This window comes from Hypomesus nipponensis, chromosome 18 (assembly GCF_054491055.1).
Source record: "Hypomesus nipponensis isolate SF chromosome 18, ASM5449105v1, whole genome shotgun sequence".
NCBI classification, from domain to species: Eukaryota; Metazoa; Chordata; class Actinopteri; order Osmeriformes; family Osmeridae; genus Hypomesus; species Hypomesus nipponensis.
Genome location: NC_140378.1, coordinates 18,297,857 through 18,309,769, shown reverse-complemented (window position 1 = coordinate 18,309,769; position 11,913 = coordinate 18,297,857). Strand labels below are relative to the sequence as shown.

The 11,913-nt window shown below is 41.4% G+C and overlaps 2 protein-coding genes across 3 annotated transcripts; both read left to right on the top strand.

Moving 5' to 3' along the window:
• Positions 1 to 13: 13 nt before the first annotated feature.
• On the top strand, positions 14 to 1,702 carry LOC146252542 (tumor necrosis factor receptor superfamily member 6B-like). The gene is made up of 4 exons (XM_084680848.1): positions 14 to 143; positions 303 to 684; positions 795 to 974; positions 1,076 to 1,702. The coding sequence occupies exons 1-4, from the start codon at positions 39 to 41 to the stop codon at positions 1,333 to 1,335; spliced, it is 927 nt and encodes a 308-aa protein (XP_084536974.1). The 5' UTR covers positions 14 to 38; the 3' UTR covers positions 1,336 to 1,702.
• Positions 1,703 to 7,634: 5,932 nt separating this feature from the next.
• zgpat (zinc finger, CCCH-type with G patch domain) lies at positions 7,635 to 11,315 on the top strand. 2 transcript variants are annotated; one of them, XM_084680846.1, is made up of 7 exons: positions 7,635 to 7,792; positions 8,228 to 8,893; positions 9,220 to 9,353; positions 9,564 to 9,728; positions 9,857 to 9,982; positions 10,182 to 10,605; positions 10,918 to 11,315. In XM_084680846.1, exons 2-7 carry the CDS (start codon positions 8,274 to 8,276, stop codon positions 11,054 to 11,056), a joined length of 1,608 nt encoding a protein of 535 aa, XP_084536972.1. In that variant the 5' UTR covers positions 7,635 to 7,792; positions 8,228 to 8,273; the 3' UTR covers positions 11,057 to 11,315. The 2 variants fall into 2 exon arrangements, with proteins under 2 accessions (XP_084536972.1, XP_084536973.1); XM_084680847.1 differs by lacking the exon at positions 7,635 to 7,792 and adding an exon at positions 7,796 to 7,854.
• The last annotated feature ends 598 nt before the right edge of the window (positions 11,316 to 11,913 follow it).

The window sequence follows — 11,913 nt, the reverse complement described above, 5'->3', positions numbered from 1 at the left end:
TTTTTGTAAACGCGTGGGTGTATGACTTACACCCTCAGATGACAAGATTTAAGGATCAGTTGCCTGTATATAATGGCCGGAATCCCAGTGGAGTATCAATCGTCAGCGATTCTTCAGCCGATCACAAAATGTGTAGGCCTACGGTAAGCGTGATGTTTAATCCCTATGGAATTTCTTCAAAATACGTAATAGAGACGCGAGAGTTCGACAAGTTAAAATAAAAACATTTAAAATGTATAGTAAAATAACTTTCTGTTTAACGAAATGTTTGGTTCTAAACATGTCTTCCCCTTTCACTACAGCAAACGTATTTTTTGGCAATCTTGGCATGTCTGTGCTGTTTAGCACAATCCGACACTCCGATTTACTTCCGAACTGATGACGTAACTGGGGAATCCCTTGCTTGTGAGATGTGTCCCCCAGGAACTCATTTGGTCAAACATTGCGCCAAAGGCCGAAGAACCGAGTGCGCTCCGTGCCCTAGCTCCCACTACACAGAGATTTGGAACTATATTGAAAAGTGCCTCTACTGCAATGTATATTGCACAGAGAACCAGTTTGAAAGAGTGCAGTGCAGTAATGTGACCAACAGGGTCTGTGGGTGCAAAGATGGATTTTACATGAAGTATGACTCATGTTACAAGCATACGGAGTGTCCCCCAGGAGAAGGGGTGATCGCACATGGTAAGATTTGACTACAATAATAAATTGAAGACACGCCTATCCTTCAAATATTGGGTCTGACCGATCCGATATGCAGGCTGTCGTAACCCTGTTATGATTTGCTGTTGCAGGAACAGCGGATAAAGACGTAAAGTGTGAACTGTGCGAATATGACCTATTCTCGTCACATTATTCCAGCACTGACAGCTGTCAAGAGTACTCGTTGTGCCCAGCCGGTCATACCACTATACCTGGCAATGACAAACGTGACGTTTTCTGCTCAGTATGCAAGAACAGCACCAAAACAGAAGGTATGTTTTAAAATACAGTTTGCCGTCCTGACACATGTATATGTCAACAGTGCAGTGTTTAATTTATAGGCTATTTGAATGTAATGTTTTTGCTCTTTCAGACCAGGAGGTGTGTGCCGACCAGCTGATGGAGTTTATGAAAATACTAGTGTTCTCTCCAAAAAAGGATAATGTTTTTAAAAACAAACTTCGGAGGATTGCTAAAGAAAAAAATAAAAATCATTCCAGGTCACAGCTCCTCGAAAAAATCAGGGAAGAGCGGAAGACGGCACTGAATTTTGCCGAGGCCATACTAGGCGTTTTTGAAAGTGTGCAGCTTTCTAATCAAGGGGCTAACATCCTAAAATGGTTTTCATTTTGAAACTGCATAAATAGTTCACCAACCATTTCACTCCAAAATAATGTCAAACCTTTTTGAGTCTTGAAGCTTACTTTTTAAGGATATGGAAAAGTATAAATGTATTGACGGAACAATGACTTAATCGTGCACCCTAGAATGGGAATCAAGAATATTCACCAAGTGGTTGACGGTTCCTCAAGGTATGCATGAGCAAGCATGGTGGAATACTCAGACTCTCGGGTCCAAACATTTCTATTTTTACTCCATAGGCTATATATTTCTAAATGTCATGTATTTTCTCGTTATTTAAAGAGAATTATCTGTTTGAACGTATTCTGTATATCTGTGATTTTGTGAAAATAATAAAATACTTTTGCAATGTGCACAATGGTGAGTGTGTTGTACAGGATAAGTGTGAGATCTGACACAGGTGGAAAAACCTTTTTGCAAAGTAAAAATAATAATACATGTTATTTGTATTGCACTCTATATTTAAAGCAATCTCAGAGTTCTACAAAGCATATAGTAGGCCTAATAAAAAATAAAAAAGAATCAAAGTTTAATAATTCAAATAAAATAAATCTAAGTAGAGAAGGCCTAAGTGTGTTAGGGTCTTTAGAATTTCCTTTAACTCACCACATAAAACAAAACAATGTCATTATGATTCCTGTTGTTCACACATGCTCTTAATTGAGATATGGATTGTACCATTGGAGTGAAATGCAGCCATGCTTGTTTAACAGGTGTGAACCTGTACAACTCACTCCTCAGGTATTTAATGGGCTACCCGCAGATATCCTTTCCAGGAAAAAGTTGTCATTCATTATGAAGTTTCAGTGTCTATTCGGGAAAGGCTATATAACTTACATGAACAAACCTGCCAAGCAAAAGCCTCTCTGGCTGATTTTCCGTTCACAACGTTCACAACGTTCACAACAGGACTTGAGGAATTAAAGCTGCATTGTCCTGTAATGGGATCTTTACAAAGTAAAAGATAAACATGAACTGTGTAGAAGTGCACGTCCCCATGGCCTCACTAACATTCTGCAGATGTTGATAGCTGGGTTGTAAAAGGTGTGCTGGAGCAGTTTTCCTTGGCAAGTTCAAATACGCCTAAGATAAGAACATCAATCAAATACCGGAATCATGTCCACGTCAACTGAAAGGGGAGTAACTACATGATGACACATTGCTTTGGGATTCCCACTTTAAAATGACTAATCTTGTCATAGCAAAACACGTGAACACATAAAAATGCAGTTGGTATCCCTACTCACTCAAATCATTATGTAACAATGTTTTGTATTCATTTAAAGAATAACTTAATTTAATGAATAACTTCATCTCACCCATTAAAAGAGAAGCAAAAGGAATATTGCATAGACTCTTATAAAAAGAGAAAGCAATTCTGCTCATTCATGACTAGATTTGATGCAGTATACAAGTTTCAAGAACTTTCACTTTTGTTTACATTTCCTGGAAGATGGTCATAAGACATTCCTTTTACTTTTGCTTTCAATTATTCTCAGAAAGTTAAGGAAATGTGAAAATTGAGCAGAAAACCAGTTGCTCAAGTCTGGGTTGAACGAATTTGAAGGTAAGAGGACAACCAGTGCCGCCGCTAGCCATTTTTGTGCCCTACGCATAATTCCTTTATGATGCCCCACCACCACCACCACAGCTGCCCTGTCAATGCATCCACATTCTGTGTTTGATATGATGCTAGTTACGGAGTTAATGCGAGTGCGCAATGTGTGCGAGAGCGAAATTTTGGGGCCTTTATTTGAGTGCATAATAGTTTTTGGAGCATAAACAAAATTTCTCAAATAAACAGCCGTTTTTCAATTGGTAAAACCTTGTCTAGTGAAGGTGATGTATTTTTGTCTCAATTTTTCAGCCCCACCCTTATGTTTCTTAGCATGGTTTTCCAAATTAATTATAAACATTTAAAACTGAAAGCATGCAGCCAAGGAGCTCTCCACCTTTATTACTAATTTAAAAACTATTTGATCAATCAAATATAAAAGCATCATAGAATGTACAGTAAAGTAACATCTAGCTGGCGTCAGTTATTTCAAACGCATAGATAATGTTTAACAGTAAAATCTAAATTTAGTTTGCACCTAACATATTTTAGTGTGCTAAAATTAGCAATAACGTCAGCTAGTTTGAGGTGTATGCATAGGCTAACTATAAGTTAGCAGCACATTTCCCGTATTTAACAATAATTAAACATGGACTTACCTGAAAGTGATGGACGGGCATCATCTCGCAGTTTATTTCTTTTTCTGCCCCTGACTCCTGTTGTCTTTTTGAGGCCATTTTCGAAAAGTTTACCTAGCCTTCTGTCAAAGTTCGTCAGGCCACTGAGATAGGAAAGGGCAAAACAATATATCTCTTGTTTTGCCTGTTTTGTGATATACATGCCTAAAAGGTGCGTAATATTGATATAGGCCTACTGAAATAATATCGGCATTGTAATTATAATAACTATGATGATTTTTCAGTTGGCAATTTTTTGGTGCCCCCTCAGGACTTGGTGGGGATAGCTGACCATGCTAAAAAAGCTGAACATTTTGAACATTTTTTGAAAGTTATAAGCTGAAGCTTCAAAGCGCCCAAAAAGGTATTTTAAATAGGGGCTGGAGCTGGATGAAGGCATCAAACTACAGAAAACAGAAGAAAAATGCAAAACAAAAAGTGAAAAAAATCAGAAAAATAGAAACTGTGCATACAAATGTGAACATGTTGCAGAAAATTATTTGCTGGAGTTTTAAAAGGCCAGAAATGTATGTTAGAAAGGACCTGCAGATGAAGGCAGAAAAGTACAGAAAAAATGCGAAAGTACTGACAGGTGGAAGATACTGCTGTGAAAGGTATTTTTGAAAGGACCTGGAGCAAGATGAAGGCAGAAAACCGAAGAAAATAAGAAAAAATGCTAAACAAAAAGTGGAAATTTTCAGAAAGATGAGCTGCAGCAAAATTTGCAAATTTAGCAGAAAACCAGTTGCTGAAGTCTGGGTGAACGAATTTGAAGGTAAAAGGACAACTTTGGAATGACTTGAACTTGCTGGAAAAACGTAGCAAACGTTGGTCATTGGCAACAGACTGGCAACATTTCTAACCTAGAATCTAGGTATCAGGTTCAAGACGGAGGAGAAACTTATTTAGAGTATAAAAAGATATTTAGAGTAGAAACAAGTTACTTAACATCTGTGTTCAATATCGTCAATTAAAAGTAAAAACTTTCCAGTTACGAAGCGTTTGTTCGTAGGATTAACGCCAGCTGCAGCAAACACTTACCCCAGCCCCTGGTTTGGCCGTTTGTGACGGTCAGCTATGACTGTCTTGAGCCTCGATTTTTGCAGATTTCTGTGAAACTTGCCAAAATAAAAACCATCTAGCTAGATTATGTACACTTTACGCTCAATGTACATACCTTGTTTGGCCAATTTGGTCGATACTGTAGTTGAAGAAAAAGTCGAATCGTTTTATGGAGAGCCATATCGGCTAGCTCGATTATAAGAGTGAAACAAACATTTACCTAGCAATCACACCTCAAACACGTTAACCTAGACGCAAAACTGTACGTCCAATCCAAAAATAAGGATATATTCCGAGACCCAAGACTCTGCTGAAACCATTGATATTCTTTGTGTCTGTGCGGTCATAAATACAACTCTTTTTGCAGTTTCCATAACGTCACCCAATTCTGCTTTCATGGTGCGTGTCTGTTTGGTTGCCACGGCAATGAAACAGCTGTACTCGCTAACGAGCTGGGCAGAGAATGACACATTTAGCTAGCATCCACACCTCAAACAAGTTATGCTAACATAGACGCAAAACTATACGTCTAATCCCTAACAAAAATTGATATTTTCCAAGACCCAAGACTCTCCCGAAACCAGACATGTCCTTTATATGTCTGTGCAGTCAGAAATACGACTCTACCGGCAGTTTAAAAACACGTCTACTTTCGAAATTCTCTGACGAATTTTACCCACCTCTCCATTGAAGTTAGTGAGAGAATTTGAAAGGCTGCTCTCGCTTCAAGGCTCAAAGCTGAAAATCTGTAAATGTGAGCTCTTTAGTAGTTACATTGGCTGAAAGAGGACAAGTTTTCCTACATTTTAAGGTATAACTTGTTTCTGTAAGTTAAACTATATGAACGTCAGAGGAATTTGTTTGACAATTTAGTTGAATATCAGAAAAAGAGCAGCCAGCTGCTGGCTGCTCAATCGTAATCAAGAAGGAGCTAAATGTTTAATTTTCACAAAAACCTTAATTCTTTAAAAAGTATAAAAGTGAGATATACCAGAAGTCATAGCCATCATCTCCTGAAGGAGCTGAACGTTTTGATACCAAAATTGTAGGAATCGGTGAAAGTATGCAGGACTAGTTAAAGGCCAAAAAACGGCGGAAAAACTGAGAAGTTGAAAAGCAATGGTGAGATATATCCGCTGCGCGTCAGGCCTAACAACACCCTTGAACACGTACTTTATTGGCGATAAAGTACTGCCTCTCGTACCTTATTGCTTAAATATATTTTCATTTTCATGGGGCCCAAAATTCCTGGCGGCGCCCCTGAGTGCACCCACGCATGGTTCTCATGATACCTACTTGAGGACTAATTTGACAGATATGTGACCTTCTCCATTCTCACAATTCACGTTTTACAGGATATAAAACAACAAAAGCCACAGGCTGCCATTTTTTTCCATGATGTTAAGATTTTAAAAGGGCAATATAATCTAAATTGACATTGTACTATTGTGTTTTGAAAAACCTTAACCGTTAATGCTGAAAGAACTTTAGTTACAATTCTAGCTTCATGTTTACTCAAGTAAGCTCTGTGTTGTAAAATGGACATGTGTATACAATGAGACACATCATTATTGTTTCATTTGATGCTGGTAATTCATGAAGAAAGGGACATTCTGATTGGGGGCTGAGCCCCCCTAAAGGTCTGATCCTAGAATCGCCCCTGGGTTAAAGCATGAGTAGCTTCTCGTTCTCTCTTGTTTTGTTATTTCTTATTGGAAAATTATCTAGTTCCCATACATTCGTTTAGTGGCCTGTTATTTTATTTGAACAATAACTTGCTATAGACAGGGAGTCAGGTGGCTGAGCGGTTAGGGAATCGGGGTATAAATCAGAAGGTTGCAGGTTCAATTCCTGGTGTCAATACAATACTTCACGTGCTGTCGTGTAAACATTTGTTGAATGGCTTTAAGAGAATGGCCGGTGAAGTTGATAATTATGTGAGACAGCAGAAAATTGGATCATATGACACAAGTACACAATAAGTAAGACACATAAGTACACAAGTATGACAAGTTTGATTGACTTTTGACTGTTTGTCAAAAGTATTTGACTGGTGTATTTATATAAATAAACAGATATGATAAACTGGACTGACTGGTGACTATAAGCTTCAAAAAGTGCAAAATGTTTCTTTGGAACAAATTACGAAATCACACAAATACACTGTTGTTTTTTATCTAACATCTAACAAACAATATTTGCTTTCACTGTAAAAAAAAAAAATCTAAATTGGCTGAAAAACATTGGTTTTTATGCTGTTTTTGTTTACTTTAGAGGGCACTGACCCAACTGCAAAACAAAAAGAACGAATTAGGTCAACATGGTCCTTGTTGCCATCAAAATTGTACACTGTGACACTGATTGTATCATTAAAAAGATAGTTTATGGTCATTTTTCATGGATCATCTTGACACATCATGATGACCATAGGATATGAATAGAGATTGTTCTAAACTGTTAGCCATCAACATTTTTGTATTAATAAGCTCATATGAATACTACAATCTGACAAGAATGTGTAGCCTTTACGTTTGTATTGTCAGGCTGATTACTGGGCCTTTCCACGAATGGAGTTGAAATTGGGTCTGAAACAGTTTAAAAAACAAACTTTGTTTTTAGATTTCATGAAAATAAAGTCATAATGAAAGAATTAGTTTAACTTTCAGAAAATTTGAGAAAAATGTTCCCATCAGGTCATGAAACAGTATTTTATAAGCATTTTCTCTTTACATGCGCACTGCGTTTGCAGAATACTCATGTTGCGGTTTCAGCAAGTTATGATGTGTGCAATTTTTCGTCTGTACAATTTTTACAGAAGGTCATAAGACCAACATTTGTAATTTATACTTACTTTGTTTCATTCCAAAATCAGAAACTCGTTTTGAAAGACGAGTGTGTTTCAGGCAAATTTGTCATGGAAATAAAGGCCCATCATACATGAAGAAGTTTAGCTCCATCTAGTGGCCATAAAATAAAATGCCTGTCTGAAAGTCTGAATTTAACTTCCGGATCACAGTTCACTGAAACCTTGCAGTCTGGGACATCCATATAACTAGCTTGGCTAGCTTTCGACTAGCCGGCTGTTAACACTATTTAGTTATCCGTTTCTGTATTTATAATGTATTGCTTCGGAGATTATATAGACGTTCTCACAGTAAGTACATATTATTTACTAGCAAGCTATTAACAGTAAAGGTGATACATAACCGTATTAAGGTAAGTACCAACCTAGCTAGCTAGCACTACTAGCTAGTCAACCCAACCAAATGAACCACTTCTCACTCATTTCAAATAAATGGGTCTGCTTTAAAGAACATTTATTTAGTAGCTAGCTAAAATAGTCTTACCTGGCCAGCAGGACTGTTGGTTCGACTGTTTATCTTAATATCGTGTAGTCTTGTTGTAGCTAGAAGCTACTGCTCGCTCATTATATACATTCAAAACATCCCATATTGATCCTACTATATCATCAAGAAGTGTTATATCTCGCAGATGTGAGTTCATCATGACATCATGTCTCTTTAACTTGCAACTGAAGCTAACCAATAGGAAACAGATTGTCATGCATTTCCTGCTTCGCCCCTGGCAGACCCTTGCTAGATGTTGACCAGTGACCACTGCAGCCGCCATCCAGCATGGACGAAGGGACCTTGGAGGCGGCCATCTCGGCCTACGAGGCTCAGCGACAGCAGGTGGAGGGCGCTCTGTCCGCCTGCCTGGACCCCACGCAGCAGACCGACCTCCTTCAACTGAAAGAAGATCTCACTCAGCTCATCGAGCTCACAGAGGCCAGCTTGGTGTCCGTCAAAAAGAGCCGTCTCTTGGCGTCTCTCGAGGAGGGAAACTTGTTTCTGTCACAGACCACGGACGGTGCGTCGGCGACCGGCGGCGGCGGCGGCGGCGGCCTGGACAACGAGTTCGCCGCCTTCTACTCTGAGGTCGGAGAAGTCTCCGGAAGCAGCTCGGACACACGGGAGAGAGGGGAAGAGAGGGACGATGAGCGGAAAGATGATATCGGAGGAGAGGAGGAGGAGGAGGAGGAGGAGGAAGACACTCTCAGTGGCACCAAGGTGCGAGCCCCCTACCGCACTTCCTGGGGCGTGCTGGAGTACCACAACGCCATGGTGGTGAACACAGAGAGGCCAGATGGGGAGGAAGCCCAGGTCAGGGTTCTGTATGTCCATCCCACTCAGAAGTCCATGAAACCGTGTCCCTACTTCCTGGAGGATAAGTGTCGCTTCCTGGATGACTGCAGGTAGGCTCATCCTTTAGGCCCGTTTCGCCACCCTCTCCACACCTTGGAGTCCACAGCAGGATGGCACAGCAGGACATGTACGCTTGGTTCTCCATGTGGTCTGTGTGATGTTCTATGTTCTGCTTCTGGTCTGTGTGATGTTCTAGGTTCTTCCTCTGGTCTGTGTGATGTTCTATGTTCTCCCTGTGGTCTGTGTGATGTTCTATGTTCTCCCTGTGGTCTGTGTGATGTTCTAGGTTCTTCCTCTGGTCTGTGTGATGTTCTATGTTCTCCCTGTGGTCTGTGGGATGTTCTAGGTTCTTCCTCTGGTCTGTATGATGTTACAGGTTCTCCCATGGTGAAGTAGTGCGCGTGTCGGAGCTTAGAGTGTTCCTGGAGGCCGACCTCAGTAACCTCCAAGAGGGCTCGCCCTGCCTGGCTCGACATGAAGATGGGATCTGGTACCCAGCTAGAATAAAAGGTTGGCAGCTGAGGCACCATCGTGGGCAGGATTCCCCCTCCGCCCCAAGTCGCATTTGAACCTACCCACTACAAGTTGTAATATAATCACTAAATTATAATAGTCACTTGTAATAGTCACTAAATTCAAAAGCTGTGTGTCTTGATTTACTTACCCCAGATTAATGTGTTTACCTAACCATAAGCGGACTGAAAACGTTCTCTTGTGTAGATATCGACAACGGCTTCTTCACGGTGAAGTTCAACTCGCTGCTGCTGAAAGACGCCGTGTTAGAGGCGGATGGGGTCATCCCACCAATGAGAGACGACGACTCGCTCTCCTCCGACTCGTCCGAGGATGAAGACCTGATAGATGGGGAGGCAGCCTTTGCCAGAGGTTGGTTCCTCCGTGTCCCTTATGGAAGATGTTAAACACCCTCTGTTGTGTTGGTTTGTGTTGTTCCACACCCAGATATAGTGCACAGACATTGACTTTATGTATTTATATTAACTGCGATTCTCCAGTTTTGGACCACTCCCAAGAGGATGACAAGATCCAGTCTAGCGGTTCTTCCTTTGGGGGCTGGGAGGCACACACAAGAGGCATCGGCTCCAAGCTTATGCTTAAAATGGGATACGAATACGGGAAAGGTATGTTTTTACTGTCAAAACATGGATTCACGTGTGTGAATTGTAGACTGCTGAGATAGGCCAGAATCCTGAAGGATTTGCAGCAACAGTAAGAGTTTTGCTGTAAAAAAAAAAGTACCGCAAAATACCCTTAAATTGTAAATTGTAGCCCCTGTCTGTCCTACACCGGATCGCTGACCCATTGTCTCTGTTCCCCCAGGTTTGGGTAAGACCTCTGAGGGCAGAGTCGAGCCGGTCCTGGCGGTGGTTCTCCCCAAAGGCAAGTCCCTGGACCAGTGTGCTGAGCTCACTGGGCGCAGGACCCAGAGCAAGACCTCGAACAACGGCGAACAGGTGGCCAACAAAAAGAAGAGGAGGAAGAGGAAGGGCAGAGCGGGCCCCTCTGGGGGGCGCCGCAACGTGTTTGACTTCCTCAACCGCAAACTGGGGGACGGCGGTGTGGACGGCGGTGGGGGCCCCTCCCCCGCTCCGTCACAGCAGGGGTCGGGGGTGGAGGCATACAGGGGGGGTAAGAACGCCAAGAGGAGCCTGAACGTGAAGGTGTTCCAGGCTGCGGAGAGAGTGATCCAGACTGAGAGGGAGATCCAGAGGCTGACTGAGTCGCTCAGGAGACGCAGTGGGAGGTGAGGAGGGGCTCAAAGATGGTGACACTGCTGGGTTTTGTGTCTTGGCTGTTGGGCGCACTTAACACTTTAGGTAGTAGATGAGATAGAGTAGAGTCTGCCTAGATGTATGCATTCCTTCGGATGTAGTCCTGCAAAATTCTTTCCAGAAACCACTAAAGAATGTCCTTGAGAGTTTTGGTACTCGGAATGCTACTATCACAGAATGCCAATGTGTTTCATCTCTACACGTAACAGTGTGTGTAATCTCTGCCTGTTACAGTGATTCACTAACGGTTCCCTCACTGCTGTGTTCCCGGGTCTTGTCCTCAGGGATATAACCATGGTGAGCCACCTAGAGGAGAGGCTGACTGCAGCGCGCAGCTTGCTGATCCAGCAGAAGGCCCAGGAGATCTCCATTCAGAGGGAGAACAGGAAGGCCGACACGCACAAGAAAATGACAGAGTTTTAAACTTTTACTGGCCGATCGTTGGAGGCACAAATAGACAGGACTGTCAAGGAGACCTTCTTGTGTCAAAGGACACAAAAGACTATTTACATGTTTTGTAAGGATTTAGTTTTGTCCGGCTAATGGCTACATGCATTTGTGAGTTTTGTTTGTTTTGGTGTCACTGAATTTCTTCAACTTTGATCATGGGAAGTCTTTTTGACTGTTTGGTCGGCCTTGTTTCTTCTCGTTAACACCAATTCTTCTACAGTTAAAAAATGTTTCAACACAAGTGGATTATTCCTTTTTTTGGGAAATGTTACTTTGCCAAAATCAATGGATGAAACTGTACCTGATCATACATTGTAAATATAAACTTCACGTACTTAAAGAGAAAGCCATTTGTGCTATAATTTCTGGCGCTTATGTTTTTGTGTTGGTTGATAGGCGGTTGATTTGCAACTGGCTTTGATAGGCCACTCAACCGTTCTAGAGTTTTGAAAGGCATTTTCCTTCTCCCTGACTCCTTCCTCCTACTTGTCTTACTGAAGCCATGGATCCATTCTTCTTTCTTTTTTCCTGAAAGCGGGCGACTGATTTCTGCCTCACAATGTGCAGACATTGACATGTCTGAAGGCGTAGATGTAGTGATTTAATCTACTGATCCAGACACGTTTTATCTCACTTCTCTCTCAAACACATTATTAAAAAGGTTGAAGTCGTGGTTCCAGATAAGATACCTGTTTGCTTGAAGGGGAAGACATATAAGGAGGAGCTGCAGTTTGAGGACAGATCATTTTCTTCACACTTTCAGGGTTCTGGTGTTCTTGATTTGGGAGTTACAGGTTTGTGTTGAGAGATGTAGATGTGTTTACTATGAC

Coding starts and splice junctions, on each gene's coding strand:
- LOC146252542 (XM_084680848.1), top strand. CDS start 39: ATGACAAGATTTAAGGATCAGTTGCCTGTATATAATGGCCGGAATCCC. Junction 144..302: donor ACAAAATGTGTAGGCCTACG/GTAAGCGTGATG, acceptor CTTTCACTACAG/CAAACGTATTTTTTGGCAAT. Junction 685..794: donor AGAAGGGGTGATCGCACATG/GTAAGATTTGAC, acceptor TTGCTGTTGCAG/GAACAGCGGATAAAGACGTA.
- zgpat (XM_084680846.1), top strand. CDS start 8,274: ATGGACGAAGGGACCTTGGAGGCGGCCATCTCGGCCTACGAGGCTCAG. Junction 9,354..9,563: donor GTACCCAGCTAGAATAAAAG/GTTGGCAGCTGA, acceptor TCTCTTGTGTAG/ATATCGACAACGGCTTCTTC. Junction 9,983..10,181: donor GGGATACGAATACGGGAAAG/GTATGTTTTTAC, acceptor CTGTTCCCCCAG/GTTTGGGTAAGACCTCTGAG.